General features: G+C 41.8%; 2 protein-coding genes across 3 annotated transcripts in view; one reads left to right on the top strand and one right to left on the bottom strand.

Moving 5' to 3' along the window:
* Window positions 1-10508, bottom strand: part of LOC124776758 (methylosome subunit pICln) — a 78287-nt gene extending 67779 nt beyond the window's left edge. The window contains exon 1 of the mRNA XM_047251893.1: window positions 9966-10508. Coding sequence (XP_047107849.1) covers window positions 9966-10084 — 119 coding nt within the window. The 5' untranslated portion in view covers window positions 10085-10508. The remainder of the gene's footprint in view (window positions 1-9965) is intronic.
* The window catches only part of LOC124776757 (long-chain-fatty-acid--CoA ligase 4), a 263835-nt gene continuing 257920 nt past the window's right edge, over window positions 10355-16269 (top strand). The window contains exon 1 of one of the 2 annotated variants that reach the window (XM_047251886.1): window positions 10355-10717. The gene's annotated coding sequence lies outside the window, so the exon portion shown is untranslated. The remainder of the gene's footprint in view (window positions 10718-16269) is intronic. The other variant, XM_047251891.1, reaches the window with a different exon arrangement.

Here is a 16269-nt window from a genome sequence, read left to right as displayed (position 1 = left end):
AAATGATTCACACAAGATATCTGTATGGCTCAAAAATTGGCAATTAACTTTAAATAATGAAAAATGTGAGGTCATCCACATGGTTTATAAAAGCAATCCATTAAATTTTGGTTACACAATAAATCACTCGAATCCAAAGGATTTCAACACTGCTAAATAACTTGGAACAACAATTACAAACAACAAACTGGAAGGATCCCATTGATAATGTTGTGGGGATGGCAAACCACAGACTGTGTTTTATTGACAGAACAATTAGAAGATACAACAGGCTTCCTAACAAGACTGTATACACCTCATTAAAAGAAAAGCATTTTTCGTTAGGGCAAGATCTTTCCATTATATTTCAATCGCCAACTTTCTTCTCTGAATGTGAAAATACACACGTCAAAAAAAAGCTTTGCATTATCCTGGTTCCCAGAACTCTCAAAGACAGACGTTCACTGTGTATATTGTATCATAGACACAGTCCCTTTGACTGTTCAGAGATGTCACTAAACCTGCCCAAGAATGTAAACAAACATGCATGAACAGTGCCTATTAGACAGAGGGGGTCCGACAGCCGATCAGTTCCAGTTACTCCACCAGGAAGAAGGTACATGGCATGTCTTGTCTGTAGTTCAAACATGCCTAGACGGTCAATACCGCGGTTCGATCGCGTCACATTGTTACTTTGTGTCAGGAAGGGCTCTCAACAAGGGAAGAGTCCAGGCGTCTGAGTGAACCAAACAGATGGAGGAGATACAGAGAGACAGGAACTGTCAATGAGATGCCTCGGCTCAGGCCACTCAAGGGCTACTACTGCAATGGATGACCGCTACCTACGAATTATGGCTCGGAGGAATCCTGACAGCAATGCCACCATGTTGAATGATGCTTTTCATGCAGCCACAGGACGTCGCGTTACGACTCAAACTGTGGGCAACAGGCTGCATGATACGCAACTTCACTCCCGACATCCATGGCGAGGTCCATCTTTGCAACTTCGACACCATGGAGTGTAGTACAGATGGGCCCCAACAACATGCCGAATGGACCTATCAGGATTTACACGACATTCTCTTCACCGATGAGTGTCACATATGCCTTCAACCAGACAATCGTCGGACGCGTGTCTAGACAACTCAGTCAGGCTGAATGCCTTAGACACACTGTCCAGCGAGTCCAGCAAGTTGGAGGTTCCCTGCTGTTTTGGGGTGGCATTATGTGGGGCTGACGTACGCTGCTGGTGGTCATGGAAGGCACCATAATGGCTGTATGATACGTGAATGCCATCCTCCAATCGATAGTGCAACCATATCGGCAACACATTGGCGAGACATTTGTCTTCACGGACGATAATTAATGCCCCCATCATGTCCATCTTGTGAACAACTTCCTTCAGGATAACATCACTCGACTAGAGTGGCCAGCCTGTTCTCCAGACATGAACACTATCGAACATTCCTGGGATAAATTGAAAAGGGCTGTTTATGGAGGACGTGACCCACCAACCGCTCTGAGGGATCTACACCAAATCGCCGTTGAGGAGTGGGACAATCTGGACCAAAACAGTGCCTTGATGAACTTGTGGCTAGTATGCCACTATGAATACAAGCATGTATCAATGCAAGAAGACGTGCTACTGGGTATTAGAGGTACCAGTGTGTACTGCAATCTGGACCACCACCTCTGAAGGTCTCTCTGTATGGTGGTACAACATGCAATGTGCGATTTTCATTAGCAATAAAAAAGGGCAGAAATGATGTTTATGTTGAACTCTATTCCAATTTTCTGTACAGGTTCTGGAACTCTCGGAACCGGTGATGCAAAACTTTTCTTAATGCGTGTATTTTGTTGAATCCACTTACATAGGGAGAAACTATCATCCTAATAAAACAAGTGAAATTAGAGCTTGTACAGAGAGATTTAAGCGCTTGCACACTGTTTGAAAGTGGAACAGTACAGACATAGCATGAAGTTGGTTCGAAGAACTATCTGCCAGGAACTTACTTGTGAACGGCAGAGTAGTCATGCTGATGTAGAAAACTATGGGTTAATCTGGTACGACCAATGTGAAGTCGACATAGGACAGTGGATTCTTTCTGGGAAGAACATGAGCAGAAGAGCCATGCTGCAGTAGTCTCCCTGACAATTCATAGTCTGCATAGAGGGAACAGTAGCTTGTCAGATAGTGTCCAAGTCAAGAGAGATCCTATTTGCACCCACAAATCCGTAATTGTGACCACGAATACTGAGTGAGTAATCATTTCTTTAGCCAAAAAAGCCAGCCAATTTATTCCCTGGGATAGCCACATGACTTAGAACCCTGAGAAAAACAACCGAGCAGGCAGTACAACTCAGGTCAGAATAAAAGTCGTGAATAGCAAAGATCAGAGGTTGACAAGAGCAACACTGATAAACAGCCTGGAGGCTGCTCACAAGGCACTACAAATTAAAATATGGTCGAGGAAGGTCTGTTTAATAAAATGTAGGGCTGTGTTAATGGCTATCAACTGCACCATAAAAATTCTACACATTCCCAGAAACATATTTCTGACTGACAGGCAATGTGAAAGCATATCCCATCCTATCCATGGTTTTTACAGCCACCAATATAAATGATGGTACCACCCCAATAATCCTCAAGAACTGAGAGGTGAAACTTTAGATCCTTGAAATAGTGGTCAGGCTATTAAGAAGAACAGGAGGAGGGGAAGGTGCAAGAAAACTCATGGAGCACATTCTAAGGAGGTTATGTGGGGGTCCAGTCAGTAGGCCTCTAGGTATATGCCAACTGGTAACCCCACTCGAGGGATATAGCCTATATATCTGTGTGTGTGTGTGTGTGTGTGTGTGTGTGTGTGTGTGAGAGAGAGTGAGAGAGTGTGTGTTCTGAACTGTGCAACAATGTACAAGCATTGGGGGCCCAGGAGTCAGGATCAGGATGGGCTGTGGGAGAATGACAGAAATGCACAACTATTGTTTTTGCAGGAGAGAAATGGATGCCACAGGAAAGGGTCCAAGGCCCTTAGGATGGCACCCTGGAATTGGTGTTCAACTGAAGCTGTAGATAGAGAGATGACCAAATGTCAAAGTTGTCGATGTACCGCATGGGGATGACCAGTTGTCCAACACATCACTAGCCCAGTGATCGCAATGAAGATGACTGTAGCACTCAGCAAGAATCCTTGCAGGATGCCATTCTCTTAGATCCATGAGGAGCTGAGTGATGTACCATCTCTAACTCGAAACAACCAGTGAAATAAATAGTGATGAATAAAACTTGGCAGGGAGCAACTGCAAAGAGGTATTGGTATTTAAAAAAATCCTGTTGTATTGCCATTTCGAACATAACCAGATGGTTAGTTGTGGATCATCCCTCCCAGAAACCTTACCATAGTGCCCATAAGACCTCATTTCACAACTCAGCATAAAAGTTGGGCTACCATCCTGTGAAGCAGTTTGCAGGGCATGCCGGTGAGGCTAGTCAGTTGTTAGCTGTAGATGGATGTCTATTTTCTGTGTGGCTTTAGGGTTGGAATGATGATATCTTGCCACTGTGAAATGAAAACACCTAGCCAAATACAGCTGAAGATGCTGAGTACGTGGAGTCTGAGTAACATTCAGATGTTGGATCACCTGATTATGAATCAATCAGGACCTGGGCTGTATCAAGTGATGAGCCAAGAGACTGAAGCAGTTACCAGTCAATAAAAGAATCGTTGACGGGGTACGGGATAGGAGGGATGTGTTCATCTCATGTTTTATGCATTCGAAAGATGGCCGGGTAAGAAGAGGATGCCACTGCAGTCATAAAGAGGGTTGTGAGATGCTCAGCAAGAACAGAAGCATCAGCAGATATACAGCTGTGAATGAGGAGACCCAGGATAGTTGCTTATCTTGGTGGCCCAAAAGACTACAGAGCTCTGCCATACCTGGGGTGAATTTAATTAGACGTCCAGCCTTACCACAGAGTTTTGAAGGCAGCCTTATCACGAAGCTTGTAAGGCAAAGGTCTCAAGTTCAAATCTCATTCTGGCACGCAGTTTTAACCTGCCAGAGGTTTCTTAAAAGTTCATGTTTCTCCTACGATAATTTTCAATACGGAAAAAAGGAGCATGAATAAAAAGCCATGAAAGGAGAGATATTGGTGGATCTGAGCTGTGAAACTGACAGTATCCTGAGAAAAGAACTTAACAAATTTGTGTTGATTAAACATGTATTTTCGAAATAGTAATGAGAGATTAAAATTGGGCTACTCCGGTGAACAAAGAGAAATTCTCTTTATAAGATGGTGTCATACTTGGCCAAAATCATGCTAGATAGCCAACATTACACAATGGACTAGCGTGCTGAGGAAGAGGAGACACCACCTCACAGTGCGGTGGCTCATGAGCCTCAGCTCACGCCCTGGATATCGTGCTAGTTCAGTAGGCACTAGTCGCCAGCCCAATGTCCTCATAGTGCACATCTAATACCTTTGGCTAAGTTTTCTTGCAAACTGGTATTAACAGTTTCTATTGTAGGCTCATAGGGTTGCAGAGGGGACTTAGTAGACAAAGTTTTGATAAGGAATCCATGTCCAGAAATGTACTGTTTGGGTGCAAAATAAGTTTAAGAGCAAATCCCACTTCACAGTACACATACAGTTAAGATAAAGAGCTCGGGCGTCTGTGCTCTACAGGAGCCCTAGGCATGGCCATGTTTCGTCTGGTTCTCTTCTACATGACATAAGGATGCACTCTTCAAGTTGACAGTGTGCCATGTTATGGAGCACCAGTGAGCCCTGCTAGTTGCAACTGTATCAGTCCCTCGAAGTCATGGTTGTACTCTAATGAAAATGGTACACTATGCTGCACTTGCCATAAGAACTGTTGAAAGCACTCTTCTCAGTTTGTGAGCATACCATAATGCAAGAGATTTGAAAGTGATCTGGCCTTCAAACTTATTTTATATCCAAACAGTACAGTTCCAGACATGGCTTCCTTATCCAAACTTTACCTGCTACTTCCCCCCTCTACAGCATGTAGAAGCCTGCAATAAGAATTGTGAAACAATCTGTGTAATGTAACTGTGTGCAAGTCAGCACTGAACATACTCCATATAGAACTGCAGAAATTGAAACTTCCAACCCCTCCCCCCTAGGTTGTTTGCTAAGAGTTGGAGTTGACATTAGGATGTTATTATTTATTGCAGAAGAGAATGGAGATATTCATCTCTCCCAGAAATCCTCATCGATTCCCAAATTTCTGCTGAAAAAAATAAAGATACAGAACAGAAACCTGGGCCATGCCATCTTTTTGCGTCCACTGAAAGTCTACCTGGCTTTTAAAATGCTGACACTACATTTAATGCAGATAGACAGCTGCTTATTTTGGCAGCACTGTCCTTTTCCTCAATTCAGACTGAAAATCTGTTTTCATCCATGTCTCCTAAAATGAGAGGCAAATTTTAAAATGGGTGTATTGTTCACTTTTTCGTGGTCCGCCACTTCTCAATGCTGTCACTGTGTCCTAACAGAGACAGCTGACTGCAGCATCCAATCAGTCTTACGAAGCACCCATTCTTGCAGATGATGTTTGGTTACTGCTTTCTCAGCTACCTGGATTATAACAGGGAAAGGAAACTGCAATGTAATTTATTTACCATTTTGAACAAAGCAGACACTCCAAGGCGGGTGATAATATCGTGAGGCCTATGCTGCTAAACAATGCCAATGCAGTGCTGAAATTTGTCACTTTACTAATATTTAGAAGGCATGAGTATTTTATTAGAAGCAGATCCTTTAAAACTTGACACCGGAAGCAGCTGCTGGAGGACCTCAGAGCATATTCTGTGCACAGACATATCCAATAAGGAAAATAGTGGCAGGAGTTCTTGAATGAGGCCTGCGACACCTTTACTGTCAACACGTTCACATTGGGACACAAAAACAGCACATTTGCTACATGTGAAATGATGGTGTTAGGCGAGGAGTCTTAAGAGTTTGTATGGTGGTAAGTACCTATGGGACCAAACTGCTAAGGTCATCGGTCCCTAAGCTTACACACTACTTAATCTACCTTAAACTAACTTAGGCTAAGGGCAACATAGACACCCATGCCTGAGGGAGGACTAACTTCCGACGGCCTTAGACAACACGGCTACCCTGCACGGAGTTGAGTTTATGACTCTTCACCCATTCATAATTGAGGCTATCTATACATACATCTCAACTCTGCAAAAACACTTAAGTGCACGGCAGAGGGCACTTTCTGTGTGCTGTAATCTTGTCTTTACAATCCCTATGGAAGTGATATTTTGTGAATTATTGTATATTCCTAGAATCATCACTTAAATTTGGTTCTTGAAACTTTGCAAGCAGGCATTCACATGTGAGCATCCACAGAAATTTAGCTGGGGATGGGCAAAGTGCAAGACTCTAAAATTGGTAAACAAGCTTTATGTTACAAAGCAATTGCTAAAGCTATAGCACAGCATCACTGAGATTAGCCAGCCACATAATGCTACAACCAGCTAAATAAGTGGTGCAGTGGAATCACAGGAAATCACTTTTAATTGTGTACAAGAAATTTTAATTAGTAAAAGCTCTGTATTCCGCAAAGGGAGGGGGGGGGGGGGGGAATAAATGCCTGTGGATGCCTATGCTTTCATGGAATAGTTTTGGGTCTGTCATCTTTCCTACAAAGCTTGTATCCCCTTAGCAAAGAGAAATCGGAGGGCTTGATGAATGTATCTTGTAGACAAATACAGACAAGTTTTGCCTGTAATGCAATTTTTAGTTTGTGTCTGTGTGAGCTGCAATCATTCACTGATTTTGGGTATCATCTTTCAGTGGTGTTTCTGCTACCCTTTTCTCTTCATCATGGTGGTTACTATAAGTGAAGGAAAAAGAGGAGTGAGAGGTGGTGTTTTACTAACTCGTATGTGTCCATATCTCCATAACCTATATTGAAGGCTTCCTGGTCAGATGGCACTTACTCTTATTTCACAGTCGTAAGTTTACCTCTCACTGTAGCCTTCCTCTATTTTGGTGACAGGAACTGAGCTGTAGCCTGGGACGCACTATCTATATCTAATGATTGAAAGGGTTCTTTAGTTGGCTAAATTTATTTCAACTAGACAATTCTTTCTTGAGTTATGCTTGGAAGATTTATTTTGCTTCAGCATATGGTGCACATTTTGTAACTTTAATTACCTGGACTCTCTTCTTTCCATTGAAGTTAGGGTATCCCACCTCCAGACTGGATGCTAACCTGTGGAGTTAATGCACCATGGCAGGGATAAGCATGTTGTCTCCGATTCAAGAGCAGCACGACCAAGTCTTCAACAGGTTGCACCACATTTACTACCCACAGTGGAATGGAAAATCTCTTGCATTCAAGTACCTTACCTGAATGAAACCTGCCTTGAGATACCCAGGTAATACTGGTGTATTGAAAGCAGTTCTCTCTTTCATACAATCAACCTTTATCATTGTATCACAAGCCTCTGTGATGCCTTCGGCCTGCACTTCAATTATAACAATTATATCTATGATAGGCAATATAAACTTCATAACTCCATTTTGCTAAATTTTACACGAAAAGTAAAAATGATTTCTTAAAATAATAATAATAATAATAAATGTGTGTGTGTGTGTGATACAGAAAGGTGCTACATGTGCAACACTCTACTAGAAACTTAGGTACTGAAATATTAGAGACATCAGTGCACTTCCAAATCTTGCCTTTGATAATGGAGTTACTGGAATTACGAGGTTTTCACAGACAGATGGAGTTACGATGTTCTCATTGTCTACCATTAATATCTTAACTCATAACACTATCTTCATTTGAATGAAGTTTCAAGCAGCACACTGTTGACTGGATGCCCTTTAAGTTCCTTAACTTTCAATAAGTTTGTCACCTTCTGAGCTGTTACATCTCAAAAAACAGAGTGTTATTCCTCATTCACTTCACTGATTTAACTCCACCAACCAAACCATGGCTTATATAGAACACAGATAGTTTATCAAACAATCCCTTTTCACATTTCATTAATATGTTCAGTATAAAGGGACATTTTCTGTTATCAACTCAAAAGCTTCACAGGGAGGACTACATATTCAAGCTCTTGTTTGTTTGGATGCTTTTACTCCCTGGCAGTATACCTACTCTACTGGCAATATATTTTTTTAATTTCCAGGTTCTTTGGAATAATATAAGAACTGAAATTGTAGCAAAACAAAAGCAGAACTTCCTAAAGTTCCGTCACAGAGGATGACCAATGAGTATTGTCCAGTTTTATTCTGGCACCACGGCTAACGCTGAGTGATATTAATACCAGCGGCATTGAGAAACTGCTGAAATGACAAGTAACAGTCAAACAGTCATAAAATGAAGATATACTTCATAAGCTGAGGACCCCATGGTCATCAATCTACATCTGCATCTATACTCCACCAATAACTGAACTGCACCATACAGTACATTGTGTGTTTATTACATATTAGGATTTCTTCCCACTCCACTTACATCAGGTGCTTGGGAGTAAGATCTGTTTAAATACAGCCATGGATGAAGTATCAGTAAAAGAGGTGGGAGCATCCTGAGAAAAATTCCGGGGGTTAACACTAAATAAATTCTGTACAGCAATCAACAAATTATCCTTAAGATTTGGAGCTTTCAAAGGAAGAAGGAAGGAAGATTAAAGCTTAACATCATACTGACAATGATGTCATGGATACTATGAACTGCATAAATAATCAGGACTCTGCGCACACTCACTTTGATTTTATGTTCATTTAGCTATGCCCCTCTATTTCATCAAGTTACACGTATCTGTACCGTATACAAAAGTCGTATGTCTGCATCACAGTAAATTTTTTAGTTTCACAAATTATTGCACATGTGGGGGATATTATTCTCAAAGTTGGTGTGCCTCTTTATTGTGCTATCGTTAACTTAGAAAGGAACCCTACCATGGCCTGTGATTAACAGTATTGAATATGACTAGATAATGTATCACCCTTTCTCATTAATTTCAATGGTTCCTATGATGTAATAGAGGAAAGATCTAAACTTTGGAAAATGTTGGTTGTAGTGACCGATTTGTAGCGCACCCTGAAGTCAACGTTGAATGAAAGGCGATAATTTGCTTGCGAGTCAGCAAAGCTAAATGAACATTCCGATAATTGATTGGCCTAATGTTTACATTCACACACTATTTAAACGCATTTTGCCATATATATAACATCCTTTTCGCCATAAACACAAACTGCACGTTACATTCAGAAAACATACCTCTGATAATGGATATGTCTCCGAGTATTTTGATGCTCATTCTGTAAATACCTCGCAAATAAGCTACGAAAAAAGCAGGAGGAAGAGGGGGCAGTAGCGGTGACCACTACGTATCTCACCCTAATTTTACCAATTACCCGAAGCAGTATCGAGTTATCACCAATGATATGGTTCACTGTATTTCATCACTTTCATTAAATGCCTTTTTGTTGTTTTTTTTCTCCCTCTGAACAAATTAAGTATAGTGTAGATACGAAGTAGGCTACTTTTCTCAAAAGCTGACAGATCTTATTCATTAACTAAGAAACAGGTTGAAAACCACAACATCTACCATCAAATCACATTGTAACTTATCGCATATCATGCACCTATTTCGCACATCACAATGTGCACATTTTTAAACAAAAATCATTAAAGGGGCCAAAGAGGAAATTATATTATAAAAGAATTTTTTCATGCTACATAAAAGTCTTATCGTATTTCTATTTCAATGTCGTCCACATGCACTGCGTAAGAAATAAAATAATAAATTAAACACATACTGCAATCCTAAATGCCGGTTGGGAACTTGTATATGCCCTTAACCTACATTAACACCAACGGATGTAAGCAAGAAATACTATGTGAAATAAAAGCCATACTCTCTAGTAACTGATGTCACTTGTAGAATTTAAGTCAGTTCAGCATGTTGAAACGCACCTTTCCGTTATAAACAAAGTGCCTTTCCCAATATCTCTGTTGTTAACGTGTGCGACAGTGGCGGGCTGTTGGTGTCTTATGCCTTCCGTAGGAGGTGGAAAATTACTTAACACAACCATTTCCAGAGTTTCAAAATTACACACAATTGCAGATCAGTCCCAACATTCATAAACAAAACACTAATACATGTACACAAAACACTTTCAGCTTACAACGCCTCCCGCGTGCTGAATTTAAGAGCAGCTGTCAATTGTACCAACATACACATCATGGAATGTGTCTTTAACACACGCAGGAAGGCTACATTTTGGCTTTGTTATGTTGCTAGAATTGGTATCAAACAAATAACAAAATGTTGCGAGTGGGCAGTAGCATACACGTATTTTGTATACTGTGAAACATGTTATTAACCGGCAGTTTTGACGGCACTTAGCGGTCATTATGATTTTGTGTCCGTGCATCATAAGTTGATGTTTCTAACTGCTCGATGATAGTGAGAATATCCTCGCGGAAACCCGCATCTGCGCAGTGGATACTTGGATTCATTGATCGACTAGCGTGTGTCTACACACACTACGTCAGTAATCACGCCACTGCCAGGGGCTGGAAAGCGGGCGCGCGATTGGTTGACTTGAAAGTTCCAAAATACGACAGATCCGTAGCTGTGTTGTGAGCACACTTTGTGCTTTGCGTGTGTGACATCAGCGCGGGGAAGACGTTGCAACAAAACGTTTACTTAGTTGCTTATCGTGGTAAGTAAAGTCGTATTTTAATTGCTTATTATTGCTCATTAGTCTGGTTTTGTTACATATTGTATTAACACATGGATTGCTTAGGTTAGAGTATGAGGTAAAAACCGGTATGACATCAAGCCGTAGCTTGTTTGAGATGTCATTGCAGTTCATACTTGATAGCGTCTTATATCTTTGGAGTAGCTTGTGATTGTATACATATGCGGGAGCATCACCAGATTTAGTTGCTGTAAATTCACGTATATAAAGCGGAAGAAATGTTACTGTGTATCTAAAGGAATCCAACCATTGTCTATCGGAGAAATAACTAATAGCTAGTACTAGAGGGAAGCAACTGTAGGCACTGCCGGCCGTTTTGTATATTGCATGCAGTGCGTGACAGATGCGTTGTTGTGTGACGTACCGCCAAAGCATGGTCCATGAATCAGTCAACGCAGAAACTACCGTAAATTTTGAACACACGTCACGGGAATTATTGTACAATTTGCTGCTTAAATGTGATTTTTTTAATAATCTACGAAAAGAATTTTAGAAGTTAGTGTTAGATGTACAAGCAGCATGTATTGTGATACATTAATTTTAGTAATGGAAACCTAAATGCGAAAAATACGCTAAGTAGATTCTTGATTGTGTATAAAATTCTGAAAATTGTTGTATACATATACTGGTTAACTGCTTAGGTTTGAACGTTTCGCAGTATACAGAGTATAAATACAAAAATAGTATTTGTACATAGTCTTTATTTTCTTAAATGACTGAAATAGAGGACCACAGATAGTTGACATGTAACTTGTTAATAAATACTCGGGAGAAGGCACGTGTTCTAGTCGCTATGAAAGCGACAACGGGAAACTGGTTTAACACTTACAATAACATTTTTTAACTTTTGTATGTGTTAAATAACCAACCCGAGTCGGTTTTTAAGAGTCAAGGGAAGGGAAAATAAAGTTATCTATAAATCTGTTACGATTCATGCTCATTGAGATAATTAGTGCACAACACATTATAAAGAACTGGGCGTGTATCTTACACGCTATCTACAAATGCAGCCTGCCTCACGGAAAGCCAAATCCTCACTGAACGTTTACAGATAAAATTACTATAACCCCGATTAGTTTTCTTGCTTATATATTTTCCATTTTCAGTGATAGTAAATGAGTTTACTTATAGTGGCGGCCGTGGAACGCTTTTATCACCAACGAGGTAATCGTTGAAACACCTTCCATACCCATACAGGTCTTTGATTGTGTTGCATTTAGGTTTCCTAAAATCGCTGAAGACAAAGTCATGGTTTGTTTGAAAAGCACACTTCTGATTTCCGTCCTTACCCTTACTTCACCCGACCTTGTGATCCATTTCTAACGATCTTGTCGACGGAACGTCGAATCCCGATTACTGGCACATGTATATATATGCCAGATGCAGTTTACTTTTCACTGCTAAACGAAAGTTTGCACCGACATAAAAAAGATCAGGAAACTTACATCACACGATTTATAGTAATATAAACAAATAATTTACACCCCATTTTACTCAGACAACAGTACTCTAAAAGCTGATATCTTTTACAGTTACCTGCCGACATTTCTATTCATAGCAGGGCCTCTTTGGTTGTCATCCGCGGCACCCTTATATCACAGCGGTACGTCGATATTATTCTACGCCCCGTTTTGTTGCCCTTCATGGCAAGCCCTCCGGGGCTTACCTTTCAGCAAGATAATGCCCGCCCATATACAACGAGAGTTTCCACTACTTGTCTTCGTGCTTGCCAAATCCCCTACCTTGGCAAAGTCGCCGCGCCGGTTCTCTACCAGTTGAGAACGCTTAGAACATTGTGGGAAGTGCCCTCCAACCATCTTGGGATTTTGACGTTCCAAGCGCGCCAATTGGACAGAATTTGGCATGATGCCCCTCAGGACATCCAACATTTCTATTAGTCAGTGCGAAGCCGAGTAACTGCTTGCTAACAGCGCTTTTCCAATAGCAAGTAACTTGAGCAAGCACTTGACGAGGTGTTTACAGAACAAAAACTTGCGCAAGTTTACTTCTGTAAGTCGCTAGCACAAGTTAATTTCAGCAACTTGCTTCAAGTACTTGAAAAAGTGTTTCCACTAGAGACTAGTCGTGAGATTGGCAAGTGATTGTTTACAGTGTCGTGCTAATAAAAACTACAGCAGTCTCCATCCTTGTTGCATTACTATTATTATTATTATTATTATTATTATTATTGAAGAAAAACTGTGACAAAAATGTTAAAAAAGAAATATATGGGTGAATAAATGGACACAGAGATGTACATATTTATCAGGAAACACTACTGAATGGATTAAAATTAGAGGCCTTCGCTCAGATCAAAAACATTGAGAATGTCGTATGCAATTTTCGAATATCTTCTGTCTATTGTACAATAAAATAACCAGGATACAAAAATTACCAAGAGACCATCATTCAATTGTTCTTCGACTTTTGCAAACAGTATTTATTACTTTTATGACAGCCGTAATGCATTCAAGAAAAGGATACAAAAAAGCCGCAAGGTAGACCACAAAGAAATCGGCAAGCTAGATCACAAAGAAAATCGCCTTTTAATTACTCTTCGATTTTTGCAAACATTATTTATCATGAACATAATGCATTTTTGTTTACGCCAAGATTAAAAATCAACTCAAGTGCAAAGACGGCTCTACTGCCATTCTACTGCCTGAAACAAACCAATCGGTTAATGTTTTGGCAGTTTCTTGGCTGACGGTGACCAAGTATATACGCCGACGGAAAACATCAAAGTACCAAACAATAGTTAATGTAGAGTAGTGAAATTTCGGAAATGCTTGCCTAGGTTACGTATCTAAGTGACTGACATTGCAAGATCACAGGTTACCATAAGCGTGAGATAAGCCATTGCAAATGTGAAATGCTGGTACATTTACAAGGTGTACAACTTTGCTTCCGCCGTTTGCCGATAGGTGGCGACAACGGTAAGTAGCGGTCGAAAGAAACAAGATTGCAGACATCACGAAGTTAGCTTGGACCTCTGTCATTCAAACATTAGTCGATTCGGCGGAGTCTCATCGAATGCTCTCAAGTACGTATGGTAAGGTCGCTATTAGCGAAAGGACGTGTCGTGAGTGGTTTCAACGATTCAAGAACGGTGATTTTAACGTCATTGACTGGCATAGTGATGGAAGAGAGAATGTTTTCGAAGATGCAGAATTGGAGACATTGCTGAGTGAAGACTCGCGTCAAACTCAAGAAAAATTGGACGATTAGTGGGAGTGACACAGCAAGCCATTTCAAAACGTCTCAAGGCTATGGGCATGATTCAGAAAGAAGAAACTTGGGTCCCGTGTGAGCTGAAATCAAGATACATTGAACGGCGTTTGTGTGTTTGTGAGCAGTTGCTTCAGAGGCAAAAACGGAAGGGATTTCTGCATCGCATTGTGACCAGGGACAAAAAATGGGTTCATTAGGATAACCCTAAACGCAAAAAATCATGGGGATATCCTGGCCATGTTTCCACGTCGACGGCCAAACCGAATATTCACGGCTCCAAGATCGTGCTCTGCATTTGGTGGGACCAGCTCGGCGTCGTGTACGATGACGTGTTAAAACCAAGTGAAACAATCACAGGTATTCGTTACCGAACGCAATTAATGCGTTTGAGAGAGCATTAAAAGACGAATGGCCGCAATACATCGAGAGGCACTATAAAGTGATTTTGCAGCACGATAACGTTCGAACCCAAGTTGCAAAAGAGGTCAAAACGTACTTGGAAACGGTAAAATGGGAAATCCTACCCCGCCCGCCGTATTCTCCAGACATTACTCCCTCTATCACGTTTAGATCAATGGCGCGCATGGCCTGGCTGACCAACAATTCCGATCTCATGAAGAAGTCACAAATTGGATCGATTCATGGATCGCTTCAAAAGATGAACAATTTTTGACGCGGGATTCGTACACTGCCCGAAAGATGGGAGAAAGTAGTTGCCAGCGATGGAAAACACTTTGAATGATACATGTATAACCAATTTGTCTCATTAAAGCGTCAAATGCTGGGGAAAAAACGGCGGAAGCAAAGTTGTACATGTAATAACCGATGTAACTGGCACATTGTTGAATGCAAACGTTGTGTTGTACAGTTTGCCGGATGGAAGTTTGTGGGATGGAGTTACATGCCTGTTGCACTTGGTCGGTCAATACAGGAACGGACAATACTGTTGTGGATGACACTAGAGATTTCCTCCGACGATGTCCTATATGTGCTCTATTGAATACAGATCTGGTGATCGAGCTGGCCAGGGCAACACGGCGACGCACTGTAGAAAATACTGGGTTACAACAGCGGTATGTGGGCGAGCGTTATCCTGTTGGAAAACACTTTCTGGAATGCTGTTCATGAATGGCAGTACAACAGATCGAATCACCAGATTGACGTACAAATTTGCAGTCAGGGTGCATGGGATAACCACGAGAGTGCTCTTGCTGTCATACGAAATCGCTTCCCATACCGTAGCTCCAGGTGTAAGTCCAGTTTTGTTGCAGGCGCTTACCTGGCCTCCCCCTAACCGACACATGGCCATCAGTGGCACTGAGGCAGAAACAGACCTCCATCCTGCCCTCTAATGAGCTCTTGCTAGACGCCGCTGAAGTTGGAAATGCTGGTTTGGGATCAGTGGAGTGCACGCACGATACAGGGCCTCTGGCTCAGTGGCTGTTTGAAAGTAGTTTGTGCTCGAGTGTGAGTTAATGTGATGACAACACTTTAGATTTTAGACCCTACGTGTCCTGAATGGCACCTCCTAGGGAGCGGACCGAGTGCTCCTCCTCCGCCTCTATCGCGCCTTAGTGCGCTCGAAATTGGACTATGGAAGCATAGTTTACTCCTCTGCTCGTCCGTCTATTCTTCGGCGTCTTGACTCTATCCACCACCGTGGATTACGTTTAGTGTCTGGAGCTTTTTACACCAGCCCTGTGGAAAGCCTTTATGCTGAGACTGCTGAACCTCTGCTGTCCAATCGGCGAGCTGTCCTACTGAGTCTTTTTGTAGCCATCTGTCTTCCATGCCTGCTAATCCGGCCCATGACATTTTTTTCGACGCCTCCTTGGATTTAGGGTATGCAGGCCGCCCTTCTTCCCTACTACCACCGGGAGTCCGCTTCCGTCAACTGCTCCATTCTCTTTCCTTCCACTTTCCTAAGACTTTCTTGACAACTTGGGGTACAGCACCGCCTTGGCTCCGGCCCCGGATCTGGACCTGCCTGCTCCGTGACCTTTGTCAGTTTCCCAAGGATGGTACCCCTTCTCTTGTTTATCGTCGGGCATTTGCTGCTCTATGCGCACAAATGAAGGATGCCACATTTATTTACACTGATGGCTCAGAAACATCGTTTGGTGTTGGGAGTGCCTATATTGTTGGCGACACCCCCAATCGATTTCGGCTTCCCGACCAGTGTTCGGTTTATACTGCGGAGCTTTACGCTGTTCTCCAGGCTGTCCAATACATCCGTCGCCATCAGCGGATACAGTATGTTATCTGTTCAGATTCGCTCAGCT

This window comes from Schistocerca piceifrons, chromosome 2 (genome assembly GCF_021461385.2).
Source record: "Schistocerca piceifrons isolate TAMUIC-IGC-003096 chromosome 2, iqSchPice1.1, whole genome shotgun sequence".
Taxonomy (NCBI): domain Eukaryota; kingdom Metazoa; phylum Arthropoda; class Insecta; order Orthoptera; family Acrididae; genus Schistocerca; species Schistocerca piceifrons.
Note: the sequence above shows the minus strand (reverse complement) of the source record. Positions and strands in the feature narration are given on the sequence as shown.